Source organism: Triturus cristatus, chromosome 8 (genome assembly GCF_964204655.1).
Source record: "Triturus cristatus chromosome 8, aTriCri1.1, whole genome shotgun sequence".
Lineage (NCBI taxonomy): Eukaryota > Metazoa > Chordata > Amphibia > Caudata > Salamandridae > Triturus > Triturus cristatus.
This window is the reverse complement of record NC_140591.1, coordinates 351865071-351883142: the sequence shown is the minus strand read 5'-3', so window position 1 is coordinate 351883142 and position 18072 is coordinate 351865071. Positions and strand designations below refer to the sequence as shown.

Genomic DNA, 18072 nt, shown 5'->3' with positions numbered 1-18072 from the left:
GAATGTTGTGCATGTCAGATTTGGGAGAAGCTTTTAGAGGTTTCCCTTTGAAGTAAGTTCCTAGTATCCTGACATCACTGCCTTTGCTCTGGACTAACTACAGGGATATGCAGCTTTTTATGTGGAGGCAGGATACAGCCTATTCAACCATAAGTGGGGCTGTGCCATGCTCCTCTCTCCCATCCTGCCAGTGATGGCCCATCCTTGCACACCTAAGGTCCCTATTGTATGTGACTTTCTAGAAGCAATACACACACCCAACTGTCAGCTACACATAGTAATACAACCCAGGTACAGGTACTGAATGGCTAAGTCAAGAAAATGCCAACTTTCTAAAAGTATTAGTAATGCAAGGGGTGGGCCCTGTACCACACAGCTAGATTGGCACAGTAAATACAAAAAAAATCAAAACATCTAGCTGACCATTTGTAGGCTGCTAACTTTTAGGCAGACTCAGACCAAATTCACAAGTCAGTTGGTCTATTTCATTTAATCATTCATTTTCATTCATTTCATTTTATGAGTCCTCAAAACAGATGTAAGATACACATAACGTTTACATAACATCAAACCAAACATGATTGAGGCATAATGACAAATAACAATAACTTGAAATAATTTCCAGCCCAAAAACAGAAATAAAAGATAACCCATGCATCAAATTTTCAAGAAACACTAAGGTTACCACCCAACGGGGGTCAAAAGCATTTCAGGTGACAAAGGATTAGAGCATTCAATACATATATTTCCCTAAGTTGCTGCACATATTATTTTTTAAATTCTTCCCCTGATGGTAGAAAAGTGCCAACGCATTTCGAATCCCACTTTTTTTAACAGGGACTCTCTTCAGGGCTGTGACTGGATTCTCATGTAGATCTTGTGCATCCCTTCGAGGGTATGGGGGATTGTTGTGGGGTTGTATTCTTGTAGAAAAAGATTCCTTTAATACCAACAGTCACCACTTCTTCGGTTCATTGTTGTGTTAAACGTAACTTTTAGTGCTGGTTTGTTTGTTGACTTGCTGTTTAGAATTACTGGTGCCAGTGGGTTCTCGTAGTGGCAGTTATGAAAAGATCTTAATTTATCCTGTTCGAGATCGTAGCTTCCGAATTGCTCACCAATCTTTAATCATTCTTTCCACATTCCGCTGGCTCTCTGGAACTTTCTAAAAGTGGCTTTTTCAGAATTGTTATTTAAAATCCGACTTTTCCATAAGTTAGGATTTTAAGTTTCAATTGCAGAGACACCAAACATGAACTCATTCCTGGTCCCATTTGGAAATTACAGCTCATTAAATGTAATAAGGTAACTCCAATGTTATCCTTTGGAAGAGGTAGGTCTTGTAGTAGTGAAAATAGAATTTAAGAATTTTTCATTACTAGGAACTTTAAAACTTAAACGTACATGTTCTTATCTTTACATACTTTGCACCCTGACATCTTGGCTGTCAAGGGCATACCCTAGCGGTGCCTTATATGTATTAAAAAGGAAGGTTTTGGTCTGGCAAAAGGTTTACTTTGCCAGGTTGAAATGGCAGTTTAAAACTGCATGCACAGGCTGCAATGGCAGGCTTGACCCATGTTTGAAGGGCTACTTAAGTGGGTGGCACAATCAGTGCTGCAGATTTAACAGTAGCATTTAATTTGCAGGCTCTGGATATATGGCATAACCACCATACACGGGCCTTATAAGTAAATTAAGTATGCCAATTGGGCATAAGCCAATGTAACTATGTTTTAGGGGAGCAGCACGAGTACCTTAGCACAGGTTATCAGTGGTAAGGTGCACAGAGTCCTTAGGTCAACAAACATAAGTGCAGCAAAAATGGAGGAAATGAGGTAAAATGTTTGGGGGAAGACCACCCTAAGGTTCACAGGTCTAACAGTCAGGTATTGGATTCTTCACACAGTCCCACATTCAAAGGGTGAATTATGTCACCACCTTTCGGAGCAGATAAAGTTCTTATTTATCAATTTACAGTGCTTTTCTACAGTGCTTGTTCATCAAGTGGTATTAGAGCGGTCAAGTGAAAAGTTGACTATTACAAAGAATAATATGTATAGAATTGAATTTCAAGGAAGACAACAGGATTAACATGTAAAGTGGAGAGAGTGAGTGGAGAAGATATGTTATCGTTGGTACAGATCTTCAAAATAGTTATTCACTGATAAGGATAAAGATTGGGGAAGTGTATTGTGGCAGTTTGTGAAGAGTAGTTTCATCTTAAGTGCCGCCTGACAAATGGTTTTTGAAAAGGAAAGCCTTGAGGAGGTAGGCCCTTTGTGAGCCATTTTTAGTTGGATGCAAAAGGAGTTCCATGTCATTGGTGCAACTCTGGAGGAAGCTTGCCTTTGAGCCAGCGATGTTTGAATTTTGAGGGTTCCAATAGGAATTCCAAAATAGGGGTTCCAAAATTTTTGAATGCAGTTGGATGGCACCTCCCACTGATTAGGTAGTAAATTAGCTCTAGTACCTCACTGTGAAAGAACAGCAGGTAAATATACAATAGGAACTAGAGAGTTATGCCCATAGAAACTGGCCATTGAAACCAGGTAAAACAATATAGCAGTTACAAATAAAGCGAGAAACACAATTTCATATTGGAATGAACAGGAATATAGGACCAAAGGAATCCTGTAGCATCGGGATCGGTGACAGATGGAGGAAAAGGGGCAGAGCGATGGTTGAGAATACAATCAGATTAACATTTCACAGTTAATGTGTGAAACTAGTAGAATTGAGGGAGGTGAGAACTGGTGTTGAAATAGCTGTGGTTTGAGTTTGTCTGAAGAGCATCGCTTGTCCGGTTTCTGAGTTTTCAGGTCCTTCTTGTATTCTTGTGTCTGGTATTTCCTAACCTCAAGGCAATAAGTTTGAGAGTCCCTCTGTCCCTGTGCCACATGTACCTATGTCTCCTGTCCTCTTGTTTTCCTTGTCTCAAACGGGATTTCCTCAGAGGTTTTCTCAGAGGTTCTCTGTCCACAGGGCTCTATGTCTTCTAATGCCTGGTCCCCGAAGAGTCCTTGTGAATAAATATTTGTAGTAGAAAATATTTTGCATTTATGTGAACAGCTCCCCAACAATACGTCCAGGTCGCAGAAATAAGGAAAATAAGTTCCCTAGGTCTCCTTCCTTTTGTGAAAATTGCTGATGTTTTGTAATTCTGGTATAGGAGTACATATATATGTTTGGAAAACTGTTTTGAAAGGTGTACTTCTGTAATTATTACATTTACAGTCTTATGGAAGTAGTTTCTACATAAACATACATACTGTGCTTATGCATGCAGACATATAAGGCAAACACTTGAAGCACAATTCACACAAAAAAAATCAGTTTTTTTTCTGCATTAAATTGTTTTGGCCCATAGATAAACCAATTCGTATGCGACCACACCAACTTTAGAGGCATTCCCTCACCATTCTCAACTGGATACTGATTGAGTCCTACCCTTGACATGAGTAGATATCCAAGGGGGGATATGGGACAGGGAAAAATGTGTGAATGCCAGCAAACAACCAGGGGTGCAGAATCTTCCCAGAGAATACCCATCTGGAATGTGCACTCCCGGTCCCTGGAGGAAGATTTACTTGCATTTACAAGTAAATGCATATGGAGATAATGATATATTATGGGTGTTTATTTGGATTTTGAGAATCCCAAATATGGGTTTACAACCATAATTCAAGCCATGTAATTGTATTAGGGGCTTTGGGACTCGTGCCTAGTATGTACACCGCATCAGATAGTGAATGAATGAATAAAAGTGTATCAAGTGCAGAATACCGAAAATGAATGATCCCAGTTTACAACTAGATGGAACCAGTTAACATGTGGGTTTTCAACAAATTCTGAAGTTTGGTTACGCAGCATTCTGCTAGTAGTAAAAGAGGGAGGGCATTCCAAGCTTGGCCGTAAACACCGCAAAAGGAGCAATTCTACACTAATCGAACTGTTAATTGTGCAGGAGCCTAGAAAGAAGTCCACCTAAAACCAATGAAAGAGCACCATAAGTTTCAGTATGCATTGGAAGGATTAACAACAAAGTAGAGAATCATATTTATTTGGTTTGGCAGAAAATGTCACCAGTGTATACAGTATACTCACAGCACAATATCTTGATGGACAAGGTATGCATCTTATTCTCAGACCGGATGAAGGATCTCATTCCAATGACAAAAAGGTTTCCGAAGCAGGTGATGCAAGCAATGACCCAGACGAACACTCGTAGAACAACATTCGCCAAGAGGTTCTCAAATGTTGAGATCCCGTCTGTCAAAGGTGTACAGACACGCACGTGTGGAGCATAAGAGCAGTAGCGGAAGTTTTTGAAGTAACTAAAACCAAACAAAAGGGAGTAACACAAGTGTTAGGACTACAAAGCTGATCATGTATCCAGTGAAGTGTCTGATGTATTTTGAGGATGTGAACACTTGTCCCTTCAGTGAGAATACCAATCCCCAGTTTTGTGCTTGATATGATTTTTGAACCATAACCAGCTACTTCAGTGGCAGCGGACACAAATAAAAAGTGGTAGGGCAGGTAGAGGGGGCACGGGGGAGTGCAGGAGGGTGTATGGAGGGTTAATAATAAATTAATTAATCTTACCAGAATGCCGACTGCTCGGTGCTCCTCTGCTTTCTGCTCCCAGCAGTCCGCGGGACAGCATCAGAGACTCCTCCTCCAATCCCTGCGCTGCTCTCTTGCAGCATGAGAACTGTGCTGGGATTGGCTGAGTGGGCTGGTTTAACGCTTGCTCAGCCACAGGGAGGCTGTGCTGTTTCTCCAACCCGGCTGTGCAAAACATCTGTGTTGGAGAAACCTAACTGCACATGTCTGTTTGGCCGGCCTAAGACGGCCGACCAATTCGACATGCGCACTTAGCAGTGCATATCACTTCGTCCCATCTGCCATGGCCTGGCCCTGCCCTTCCCTACACACGCTGGCTGAGCCAGCAGCTGAAAAATAAAATAATAATAAAATATAATTTGATTTTTCAGCTGCTGGCACTGAGCCAGTGGGGCGACGCTCCTCCGCTATTGTGGAGGACCCAAAGCCGAGCTACATATACAATGAGTTACAGATTCACATCCATTTATCTGAAAATCCTTGCATTGCCTGGGCAGCTCACACTAGAGTCCGGGGCTCTTTTTATAAAAACATGGAGACATTCTTTTTTGGCACTCTCTTGCCATAGAGCCTTTACTGTGACAATCTTATGTTGCTCCTCACTGTGTCTCTTTGCAGTCTCAGTTTTATCCCTATTGGATGACAAACTCAGAAGGAAGAAGGCTATAGTTTTATAGACAAACAATTCCTGATTGCGTCATGACCTTTATGTATAGGTCTAGTGTCTGAAATGACACTGAGCTTGATGTCCACACAAGTGTCATCTTAATGATTTTAGGGGCCCCAGGTAAAACCTACTTTGGGGGCCCCCGCAGAGTACACTTTAATATAAGCCCACATACTATCAAACCATACTACATTTTATGTTAAAATGACAGGGTTACAGAAAAATGTTTGAAATATGTCTTGCCCAACACACCCAAAATCTTTAACATGGAACTGGACAGAGAGACAGAGTCAGAAGTAGCTGTAGGTAGAGTTGGAGATACCTTTAGATCAGGGTTCCCCAACATGTAGCTTATGAACTACTGGTAGCTCACCATCTACCTGTAAGTAGATTTTCTGTGTCAGCCCAGCCTATTAAATTAGAGGCATTTGCTTAGTTGAATTAATATGTGTATACTAAAATTGAAAAGTGTGTATAAGAGACAAAAATGTGTATATTTTCAGAACTCATAAGCTGCTGTTTGGAGAAAAATTGTTGAATTTCCAAAGTATATTTAAAGCTGGTAGTTGAATAAAATGTATGAAAAATCCTGTGATGTTGGGATGACCTATAACTAATATTATTAACTTGCTGCCAAGGGCAATATAACTATGGATGTTATGTATTACCCATGTAGAGGCATAACATAGCCACAAAGCATTTTTTACATTACTGGTGGGAAGAGGTGAACACTGCTGGTAATATTGCATATAGTGACCACTAGTGCAATCTGGTCGCTATTCTCATAATACTAGTAGCTCTGGATGAGTTTCATTGAACATATGGAGCTCTTATTGCAGAAAGCGTTGGTGAACCATGCTTAAGATAAAAAAATAAAATAGGCAGTGGACAAATAGGGTGAAAGTTCACTTTACAGGGGGGCCTCAATGACAGTGGGGGCCCTAGACAACTATCCACTTTGCCCATGCCTTACAATGTCTCTGGTCCACATCATTAGACTCAGGCATGACCTCCAATAATACTGAAAGTGCTAGATGTACCCTCTCATCTTTTTAGAGGGCTCTTGGAATGACACTGATAGATAGCTGGTCCCTGGGGCAAATTGGTTTGAAATACTCAAATTGCGACTGGCAAGAATTGCCAGTGCATTACCAGACCAGAGATCACCAGAGTTTGCATATGACAGTGTTTATCGTTGCCCGGCCATTTGATGCAAGTCAAGTCAAACAAGCTTTATTCGATTTCATGTATGAATCATGAAAGCATTACAGACATTATAAGACAATTAAAAAGACATCAGTATCATAATTAGTACAATTCATATAAAATTACATTATAATTTTGGTTAAAACAGTTATCCCTTAAGATATTCTTAAAACCAAATAATTACAAAATATTATATTAGACTGATTTTGAAACACAAACTCTCCCTCTTATCCATACCTCTTTCTGATTACAATCGCTCCTTTAATAAAATTGAGGACACCGTAACAGAAAGTAGGAGAATCAAGAGACAGACGAAACCTAAAACCTTTAATATAAGGGATGGGGCGATGAGCCCTCAATAGAGGTAACAGAAACAGAAATCTATCTCTTTCTGTTTTATACAAGGCACAAAACAAGGTAAAGTGCAGAGTGCTCTGATTTGTCCCATCCAATCCAAATCCGAAATACTTTATTCAGATAACAACGTAGCCATAAAAGTACAACATGTACAAGATAAAAACACATTAGAAAAATAAATAAATAGCAATGTCCAATCCACGATGTAACAAAACAACAGCAGCATAGGTAAGGTGCATATTATGAATAGTAAAATACGAATGACTTCATAGATCACACACAGATTTCCGTTCACCCGTAGCTACTCTCAAAAAGGTGCCAATGCGCGAGATCAATTCAACATTGTCTGCTATCACAATGATTTGTCATGTTATTACATGAGCACAATGGAAGAATATTTCCCCATCCCCATCTGGACAAGCAGAACCTAGTCAGATAAAATCTATGTAGGGAGTTTGTTCATAAAATAAGATAAGGTTGAGGTTCGATAACGAACTCACCCACAGTCAGATGACTTAAAGAACTCTACTTATTCAGCAACTGTAAATGCTTCGCACTCACTCTATTTCAATAAGTTGTTTTAATAATAGATGTTGGTTGCTGCAGCAAGTTAGAAGGATTGAGATAAACATCAGCTAGGTCCAATTCCTGAAATGTACGTTTATGATATTTGAATTGGGGAATAAAATCAATATTGGATAAAAGAAGACAATCTAGAATAATGGACCTTGTATATTCTAATTCTGGGGTAAGCCAGATCTTTGCCCATAGCAGTAAGGGGGCGAAACGAAGCCTGTCTTTAATGTGCCCTAAGCCCAATTTGTGGTGGCAGAAGAACGTAGCTGAACCTTTGGGTACTGATAAGTCTTCTTATAAAAGTGTTCTCTACCACTTGGATCTGGGAGCAATTTCTGTAGCCCCAAACTCCTACCCCATAAGATGCAATTGTAAGGCATATTTCTTTATATAAAGTAATCATCATTTTATCAGATTTATAACCTAGATGGGCAGCAAAACGGAAAAAAAGCCTCCATAGCTCTGGTGGTCTGTATAGCTCTTAGTGCCACTTGAGGATCACAAGAGAGCTGGAAATTAAAAACACTTCCCAAGTAGGAGAAGCTTGGAACTTCTTGAGCCACCGTGCCCTGTATCTTAAATATTTTGGACTTAGTTCTGTTGGGACTGTACACCAAAATGTATGATTTTTTATGGTTCACCTTTAGGTCCAAAGAGTCCATAAAAACAACAAAGGCATCAAGAGATTTCTGTAAACTGTTTGCTGTCCTAGCTATTAGGACAGCATAGTCTGCATATAATAGTGTAGGGATACATTTCAGCAGTAAGTATATCTTCATAATTTTTTTGAATTCAGAATATTCAACCAATCCAACAAGTTCCACAAGCAACATTTTGAAGGACCTTCTGAAGGGCTGTAACAAGTCAGAGCACCAACCAGTCAGTCAATATCCTGAATGAGCACTTCCGGACAGTTTTCTTGATTTTGGAAGATTTAATTTTTTCTACACTTCTCTTTGCTTTATATTAGCAAAAGCGCCCATCATTTTCTAGTTAATTTAAGGTTGTAGAAACAGGTCTGAGAAATGGTTTTAGTCAGTTACAGAAAAGTTACACTGCTCCTAGTTAGTGGCTCACAGTCTGTTTATTCTAACATGTGCACGGTTAAGTGCGCTTCTCTGGGTTTAGACCTCCAACCCAGGTGGATAAAAGCAACATGAAATGCAAAAACACTTTTTGCAATCGGTTTTATAATGCATTTGTGACAGAATGTCGATGGTTTAATATGCTCAACTTTATTTCTCTCTTCTTTGAGTTTGGGATTGCCCAGATTAGCAGGCTGGTTATTTGAAATAAGAAATACTACACCCAGTCCAATCAACATCAAGCTTTATCATGGTCACTGTGTTAGACCTGACATCCTTGGCGTGGGTTTTTCCCCTATCTTTTGCCTCTGCTACCTGGATTTTTGATGCTGTGCTGGCTTTCGTTTTTGCTGGTTTAGATGCTCTGGACACTCTGCCACTGCTAATCAGTGCCAGAGTGTAAGTGCTCCCTGTGTAAAATATCATATTGATTGGATATACCTGATTGGCATATTTGTATCACCCTGAAGTCCCTAGTAAAGTGCACTGTGTGTGCCAGGGCTGGTGATGACAGATGCTACTAGTGGGCCTGCAGCGCTGATTGCGCCACCCACATGAGTAGCCCTAAAATGGTGTCTCAGGCCTGCCACCGCAGGCCTGCCTGCAGTCCCCGGACTGCCATGTCACCCTGGTCAGTGTCCCCACTGACTAGGCCTAACCCTTCCCTTTTTGTGCACATCAGTCATCCCTATGGAAGGCCCAAGGTACCCCCCTGGGCAGGGTGCAGTGTATGTAAAAGGTAGAGCATGTACTAGTGCAGGTACCATGCTCCAGTAGTGAACAGTGTGTTCACTGCTGCAAGGTTGTCTTGTTCCATAGTGTTAGATCTGGGGGTCTCTAGTTGGCAGGGTAGGTACCACTGTCCAAGTAGGGACCCTTGCTTCTAGTCAGGGAAAGGGGGATACACTGTTACGATAACCCCTGCTCACCCTCTAGGTAGCTTGGCCTGAGCAGTCTAGGCTATCAAAGGCAATGTGTAAAGTATTTGTACCAACACTCACAGTAACACAGTGAAAACACCACAGATTTACTCCACACCAGTTTTAGAAAAATAATGTATCTTTACTAAAAACTTCACAAGACCAAATATTACAGACAAACCAACATATAATTCAAAAAGGTTACTTTAAAGATAGTTCAAGAGTTTGCAGAAAGTACTCCAGGATGTCAAAGTCAGTGTCCTGCACAGTGCGGCTCTCAATGCACAAAATGCGACACTTTCGTGCCCAACAGTACCTGTAGTTGCGATAAGGTTCCCAAAAGCTATAACAAGGAAGATGGCAAAGGCGATGCGATGCTCCTGAGATCCTGGGGAGGCTTTGCAGCAGCCCTGCTTCACGCAGCAGAGGTGGATGCGCCGGCTCCGATCTGTAGGGGGAGGATGCGATACCTTTGGCTTTCGTTGCGTAGGTTTCTTAGGGGGAAGCTTCACGCACAGGTTCGATGCGACACTCTTCGATGTGGTGCGATGCGTGGCGCAGCGTTGCCTTCCGGCGCCGCAACTCTCGATGCGCCACGGAACGGGACTCTGCGTCGACGCACGCAGCGATTGGAGACTTTTCACGCACCGGCAGTGGTGCGGCCCGCAAACTGGTTCTGCGACAACCCTCGCAATGGCAGGAAGCTTCACGCTTCGGGACGATGCTCGACGCACTCGGCGATGCGGAGACCCTGCGTGTTGCGATGGTGGCGCGATGAAATTTTCCACGCACTCTCGTCTTGCGACACGCAATCGGATGATGCGTTGGGTACCAGTCACTCTTGTTCACGCTTCTGCTTCCCAGCTCCCTCAACACAGCAAAAACGACCTCCTGAAGCCCCAAGACTGGGCAAGCACTCCAAGGCAGGTCAGAACTCTCTCAGCAGAGTTCCAGGGGAGCTGGTGGTGAAGTCCTTTTGTTCCTGGGACTTCTTAACAGGGAGCCAGCTCTTCTCAGGCCCTTGGAGATCAGAATCAAAAGAAGGGGACACAGCAAAGTCCTTCCCCTCTCCTTGGCAGCAAAGCAAAACAGCAAGCAGGCAGTCTTCTCCTCTTCAGTTTCTTCCAGCTTTCTCCTTGGCAGAGGTTTCTTCTTAGTTCCAAAGTGATCTAAAGTTTAGGTGTCTGGGGTCCTCTTCTTATACCCCTCCAAGTCTTTGTCTCTTGTGTTTCAGTGGGGGGATTCCCCTGCTCAAACCGGTTCCTGGGTGTGCTCTGCTCTGGAGCACCTGGTTCCTTTCAGAGTGAGGGGCAGGGTCGTTAGACGCTCAGCAGGAGGTGGAGCCTTCTTTGTGCCAGCAGAGGCAGAGTCCTCAGCCTGGCCAGCGGGGGGTGGAGCCAGCTTTGTGTTTGTCAGGGGCAGCCCTATTCAGACCCAGGGACTACTCCTCCCACCCATCTAAAGCAGATCTCCCTATTCACCCTGCTGCTGACTCATCCAGGCTCCTGGAGCCACCTAGCCCATCACATGACACCCTTCAGCCAACCAGCACACAGGCACACAGGAAGGTTAAACAGGAGAATAGCTACTTTCTAAAAAGTGCTATTCTCACACAGTGAATTTAAAAACCATCTTGCTAAAAAGATGTATAATTAAATTCTGAACACAGAGATACCAAACTTGGATTTTCTATCTTGCCCTTATGGGAAGATAGGCATGTAAACAGCCTTCCCCATTCTAACCTATGGGCAAGATAGCCTCTCAGCAGTGAAAAACGAAAATGGCTGTAATTCACTACCAGGGCATGTTACACACCTCAGTACATGCCCTACCTTTCGGATACACTGCACCCAGCCCAGGGGGGTACCTAGGGCCACCATAGGGATGCCTGACATGTACAGAAAGGGAAGGATAAGGTCTGGTCAGTAGGTGCACTGGCCAGGTCGACATGGCAGTCCTGGACTGCACATAGGCACTGCAAGCAGGCCTAAGACATCATTTTAGCGCTACTCCTGTGGGTGGCACAATCAGTGCTGCAGCCCACTAGTAGCATTTGAATCACCAGCCCTGGCACACGCAGTGCACTTTACTAGGGGCTAACAGGTGAAACAAATATACCAATCATGGATAACCAATCAATATAACAATTTATACAGAGAGCATATGCACTTTAGCACTGATCAGCAGTGGTAAAGTGCCCAGAGTCCTATTGCCAACAACCACGGGTCAGAAAAAATAAAGGAGGAAGAAGCAAAAAGTTTGGGGATAACCCTGCAAAAAGGGCCGTTTCCAACACAACCCCCTTCCAGCCTAAAGCCAGGGTAGACCAAGCGATACCTCGATGGGATTCCCTGCTTAGGGCGATAGAACACGGAAACCGGCCCAAACAGCAGGGCACTATTCCTGTTCTATGCCTTCCTGAACCCGGTTGGATCTCTCCATCCATACTCTCAGGGTCCACCAAGCCAACCCATGTGGAACCCTTCTCTTCACCTGTGGACACCACCTGTGCAGCACCTAGCCTTAACTTGCTCACAGGTGTGTCCCAACAGACAGACAGCAAGCCGCAGTGACCAGTGACAGTGGTCAGGGATGAGACACAGGCCTTATGCCTCTCAGGGCCCTCAAACCCCTGTGGCGTCAGAAGGTGGGGGGCAGTAGCCCCAGGTGCTCGGCACCCTTTGTCCACTTCTTTTCCTGTCAGGTCGGGTCTGACAACCCGGCACTGACCCACCAGCCCCGGGCCTGTATCCGGTGGCTGGACAGGAGGCTGGGGTAGGCTTTTCCATACCCAGTCCTCCTCTTCCTTGGGGCTCTGTACCCTCCCACCTGGAGCGGTACCCCCTTCTAGAATAGTCAGGGCACCTGTGGCAGGTGTCCTGCACCATTCGCCCACCAGTTCAGGGGTTCTATCCTGCAACTGGGACTCCAGGTCAGGGGGGACACCCCGGACCTGGCCCTCCAACCTAGGGTCTAAACCCTCCAGGTGAACCGGGGTCAGAGGCGAGGACTCCCTCCCTCTGCACCCCCTTCCAGAGTTCTGCACTCTCCTACTCATAGCGGCACACCTCAAAGACAAACTGGTAGAGACACTGCTTACAGATGTCCCTCCCTCCAGGTCAGGACCTCTCTCCAGCAACTGGTCTCCCAACCTAGGGTCTAAACCCTGCGGTTGCACACCTGCCTGGCATGCCAGGACTTCTGGGAACTCACACAGTATCTCTCCGAGGGTGACACATGACTCATGTGTCTCGTGACAGTCTGCCTGGCGCAGATCTCCCGGCCCCAGTCCACCTGACAGTGCGCGAAGATCCCCCAGGACAGAAGTGGTGTCACCATGGTCACTCCTAGGGGACTCGGCCCTTCTGGCCGGTCCCTGACCCACTGGTTCTCCCACTGGGGAACACATCCCCCTCTCACCCCTCAGTCTGGACTTCTGCACCCTCCCAACTGGAGCGGTACCGCCAGACACCAGAACCACTGGAGCTCTGTTTACAGAGGCTCCAGGTTCTCCTGACACTAGGAGATCCTCCTCAAATGGCCTACTAGCACGGTCTAGGCCCCCAACCTGGTGTTCCCTTAAGGAATCCTCCAGGCCCTGAGACTGGGTTTCGGGCACCTTGGGACCCACAGTCCCACACTCACCCCTTCTCCACTGAGATAGGACGTGAGCCCCTACACCCCTCCCACTACACTGGGACCTAACTGGGCTACACTGAACCTCTTCCACCTCACAGGTCTGGAAGATATCCGGGCCACTCCTTTTGGGATCACTCCCCAATGCCTCTCCAGACCTTTTGACATCCAACCAAAGGTCTGCCTCCAACGCAAGCTCTCTGGAACCAGAGAACTCACACTCCACCGGGTGTTGGCATAGCTCTGGAAAACAGGGACTTAAAATATGCTCTCCAACAAATGAATCACACAGCCCCCCACAGTTGTTAACCAAGCTACCGTTTGCCTCACCCTCCAGTGCCTTACACACGTACCCCACACCACTCTCCTGAGATTGGCAAGACAGTATCTGACTGTCTCTGTCACACAACTCACACTCTTCTGGGCGGTCTCCACACTCACACACCAAGGTTTCTACCATGGGGGAACCCCTCTCCCTGTACCTCTCATCTAGGGTCAGTAGAGTGTCCCTCCCACCACTAGGAATATGGTCCCCTGTGCCAGTTCCCCAATCCACTTCAGGGATACTGCACTCCACTGGAACTACATCATAAACCTGAACTCCCTGGTGTATGTCAACCCCCTCCCTCAAGTTAGGCGCCACATCTCTGGGTGTTTGTACCTTTCTCTCAGCACTAGAAACTACAATCTTGCTGCCACCATCTGAGCTGGACTCCACCTCCAACTCAGCAAAGCTCACTTCCTGAGCTAACCTTTCTTCTTCAGCTGAGACACTCATGGCTTCAAGCCTCTCGAGCTCCATATCAAGCTCCCTCATTCTTAATTCATGTGCCAAGGTCAATTTCAATTCTTCCAAGGCATACATCTTCTTGCTCTCTTCTATTTTGTTTTGGGTTTCCATTTCCATCAGCTTCAACTCAAGCCTCATGACTTCTAACTCATGATCTCTAGCCCTTTGATTCTCCTCCAACTCCTCTGGAGTGAGACTCCTACTGGAATGGGAGCTGCCAGCCCTTGAGACTGGTCCGACCACGGGCAGAGCTTGGGAAACAAAACCATCCTCTTCATCTGCATCATCCTCTTCTTGGGCCTCCCACCAGGCCTTCAAGACTCTTTGTAGCACATCCCTTCTAGATCCGCTTTTCACAGGGCAACCAAGGTCTTTGCAGAATTGCTTGAGCTCCTCAACCTTGTACGAATACAGATCCTCCATGGAAAACTCCAATTCTGCCCTCTCACTTGTTGCCACCTGAGACATGATGCTCTTGAAGAGTTACTCCAAAATAGAATCAAAAATACAGCATGTGGTTGTCTATTGGTCTGCACTCCTAGTGATGTACACCAATTACTGTGGGTCAAGTACAAATACAAGTTCAATCCTCACCGCTGACCACCAATGTTAGATATGGGGGTCTCTAGTTGGCAGGGTAGGTACCACTGTCCAAGTAGGGACCCTTGCTTCTAGTCAGGGAAAGGGGGATACACTGTTACGATAACCCCTGCTCACCCTCTAGGTAGCTTGGCCTGAGCAGTCTAGGCTATCAAAGGCAATGTGTAAAGTATTTGTACCAACACTCACAGTAACACAGTGAAAACACCACAGATTTACTCCACACCAGTTTTAGAAAAATAATGTATCTTTACTAAAAACTTCACAAGACCAAATATTACAGACAAACCAACATATAATTCAAAAAGGTTACTTTAAGGATAGTTCAAGAGTTTGCAGAAAGTACTCCAGGATGTCAAAGTCAGTGTCCTGCACAGTGCGGCTCTCAATGCACAAAATGCGACACTTTCGTGCCCAACAGTACCTGTAGTTGCGATAAGGTTCCCAAAAGCTATAACAAGGAAGATGGCAAAGGCGATGCGATGCTCCTGAGATCCTGGGGAGGCTTTGCAGCAGCCCTGCTTCACGCAGCAGAGGTGGATGCGCCGGCTCCGATCTGTAGGGGGAGGATGCGATACCTTTGGCTTTCGTTGCGTAGGTTTCTTAGGGGGAAGCTTCACGCACAGGTTCGATGCGACACTCTTCGATGTGGTGCGATGCGTGGCGCAGCGTTGCCTTCCGGCGCCGCAACTCTCGATGCGCCACGGAACGGGACTCTGCGCCGACGCACGCAGCGATTGGAGACTTTTCACGCACCGGCAGTGGTGCGGCCCGCAAACTGGTTCTGCGACAACCCTCGCAATGGCAGGAAGCTTCACGCTTCGGGACGATGCTCGACGCACTCGGCGATGCGGAGACCCTGCGTGTTGCGATGGTGCCGCGAGGAAATTTTCCACGCACTCTCGTCTTGCGACACGCAATCGGATGATGCGTTGGGTACCAGTCACTCTTGTTCACGCTTCTGCTTCCCAGCTCCCTCAACACAGCAAAAACGACCTCCTGAAGCCCCAAGACTGGGCAAGCACTCCAAGGCAGGTCAGAACTCTCTCAGCAGAGTTCCAGGGGAGCTGGTGGTGAAGTCCTTTTGTTCCTGGGACTTCTTAACAGGGAGCCAGCTCTTCTCAGGCCCTTGGAGATCAGAATCAAAAGAAGGGGACACAGCAAAGTCCTTCCCCTCTCCTTGGCAGCAAAGCAAAACAGCAAGCAGGCAGTCTTCTCCTCTTCAGTTTCTTCCAGCTTTCTCCTTGGCAGAGGTTTCTTCTTAGTTCCAAAGTGATCTAAAGTTTAGGTGTCTGGGGTCCTCTTCTTATACCCCTCCAAGTCTTTGTCTCTTGTGTTTCAGTGGGGGGATTCCCCTGCTCAAACCGGTTCCTGGGTGTGCTCTGCTCTGGAGCACCTGGTTCCTTTCAGAGTGAGGGGCAGGGTCGTTAGACGCTCAGCAGGAGGTGGAGCCTTCTTTGTGCCAGCAGAGACAGAGTCCTCAGCCTGGCCAGCGGGGGGTGGAGCCAGCTTTGTGTTTGTCAGGGGCAGCCCTATTCAGACCCAGGGACTACTCCTCCCACCCATCTAAAGCAGATCTCCCTATTCACCCTGCTGCTGACTCATCCAGGCTCCTGGAGCCACCTAGCCCATCACATGACACCCTTCAGCCAACCAGCACACAGGCACACAGGAAGGTTAAACAGGAGAATAGCTACTTTCTAAAAAGTGCTATTCTCACACAGTGAATTTAAAAACCATCTTGCTAAAAAGATGTATAATTAAATTCTGAACACAGAGATACCAAACTTGGATTTTCTATCTTGCCCTTATGGGAAGATAGGCATGTAAACAGCCTTCCCCATTCTAACCTATGGGCAAGATAGCCTCTCAGCAGTGAAAAACGAAAATGGCTGTAATTCACTACCAGGGCATGTTACACACCTCAGTACATGCCCTACCTTTCGGATACACTGCACCCAGCCCAGGGGGGTACCTAGGGCCACCATAGGGATGCCTGACATGTACAGAAAGGGAAGGATAAGGTCTGGTCAGTAGGTGCACTGGCCAGGTCGACATGGCAGTCCTGGACTGCACATAGGCACTGCAAGCAGGCCTAAGACATCATTTTAGCGCTACTCCTGTGGGTGGCACAATCAGTGCTGCAGCCCACTAGTAGCATTTGAATCACCAGCCCTGGCACACGCAGTGCACTTTACTAGGGGCTAACAGGTGAAACAAATATACCAATCATGGATAACCAATCAATATAACAATTTATACAGAGAGCATATGCACTTTAGCACTGATCAGCAGTGGTAAAGTGCCCAGAGTCCTATTGCCAACAACCACGGGTCAGAAAAAATAAAGGAGGAAGAAGCAAAAAGTTTGGGGATAACCCTGCAAAAAGGGCCGTTTCCAACACATAGGCTAACATGGGGGAGGCTGGTGCCAATGGCTATCAGCCTATCTTCTCATAGGAACAAGATAAGACATGAGTGTTTGATATCCCCGAGCTCAGCATTTAATAACACATCTTTTAGGAGGGGTTGTTTTTAAATCCTGAGTTGGAGAATAGTACTTTTTAGAGAGTAGCTGTTCTCTTGTCTGACCCTTCTGTGTGCCTGGGCATGCTTGTGGATTGACTGTCTGGTTTGAGAGTGACATTGGCTGGGGATCCCCCAGGAGGTTGGCTGAGTCAGCCCTTTGCTGAATGGCGACATTTGCAGGTAGAGTGGAGGGAGGAGGTAGCACCTGGGAGTGAATAGGGATGTGCCTGCCTGCCACAGTGCTGGCTCCACCTCCTGCTGGGCGGCTGACGACTCTGCCCCTCACTCTGAAAGGAGAGAAGAAGACAGGAAAACAAAGTGCTCCAGCAACACCCAGAACTGGATCAGACCGGGCTCAGGGCCCACTTGCACAAAGACTTCAAAGACTTTTAGGGGTATAAGTAAAGGACCCCTGACAACAGATTTTTAGATTCTACAATCAAGAGGAACCTCTGCCAGAAGAAGGACCGCTGAGGAACTGAAGAAAGATTGCCTTGCTGTGTGCTCTAAGGGCTGACCTGTTCTGCTGTTTAACTGAAGGAGAGAAGAAGGGCTTGCTGTGTGCTGTGCCCCTGCCTGCTTGTACTACCAAGACTTTGCTGTGTGCTGTGTCTGAAACTGAATCTCCAAGGGCCTGAGAAGAGCTGGCCTCCTGTCCTGGAACCCAGGGTTAAAAGGTTCCCAAGAAACTGAACTAAGCTATCAATATTGTGCTGCACCGGCCTGGAGTGGGAAGTTGCCTGCAGCTGCTAAAATCCCTGTTGCCGTGAGGGTTTTGCACTGCCAGAGGGCCGCACATCGCCCCGCAATCTCGCCGTACCTTGCCGAGGCTCCCGAAGCGAAGATCGAGCCCGCTGCCCTCTCATTGGTTGAGAGGATCGAGCCCCCTCACTAACGCCGCGCTGGGATTGGTCAGTGACCTCAGGACGTCCCGAGAAGCCGGCAGAGTGGTGCCCGAGTCATCTGCGTGACCAGTCTTCATTGAAGGAGCAGCGAGTGTATCCAGCGTGCCCCCAGCCTGTGAACCCAAGAAGAGAAGGGCCGCACTGCCTTCCCGCCGCTCGTTGGATTGTCGAGA

At 46.2% G+C, this 18072-nt stretch overlaps 1 protein-coding gene across 1 annotated transcript in view; it reads right to left on the bottom strand.

Moving 5' to 3' along the window:
• The window catches only part of RXFP2 (relaxin family peptide receptor 2), a 1146426-nt gene that overhangs the window by 24293 nt on the left and 1104061 nt on the right, over positions 1–18072 (bottom strand). The window contains exon 15 of the mRNA XM_085621667.1: positions 4108–4337. Coding sequence (XP_085477793.1) covers positions 4108–4337 — 230 coding nt within the window. The remainder of the gene's footprint in view (positions 1–4107; positions 4338–18072) is intronic.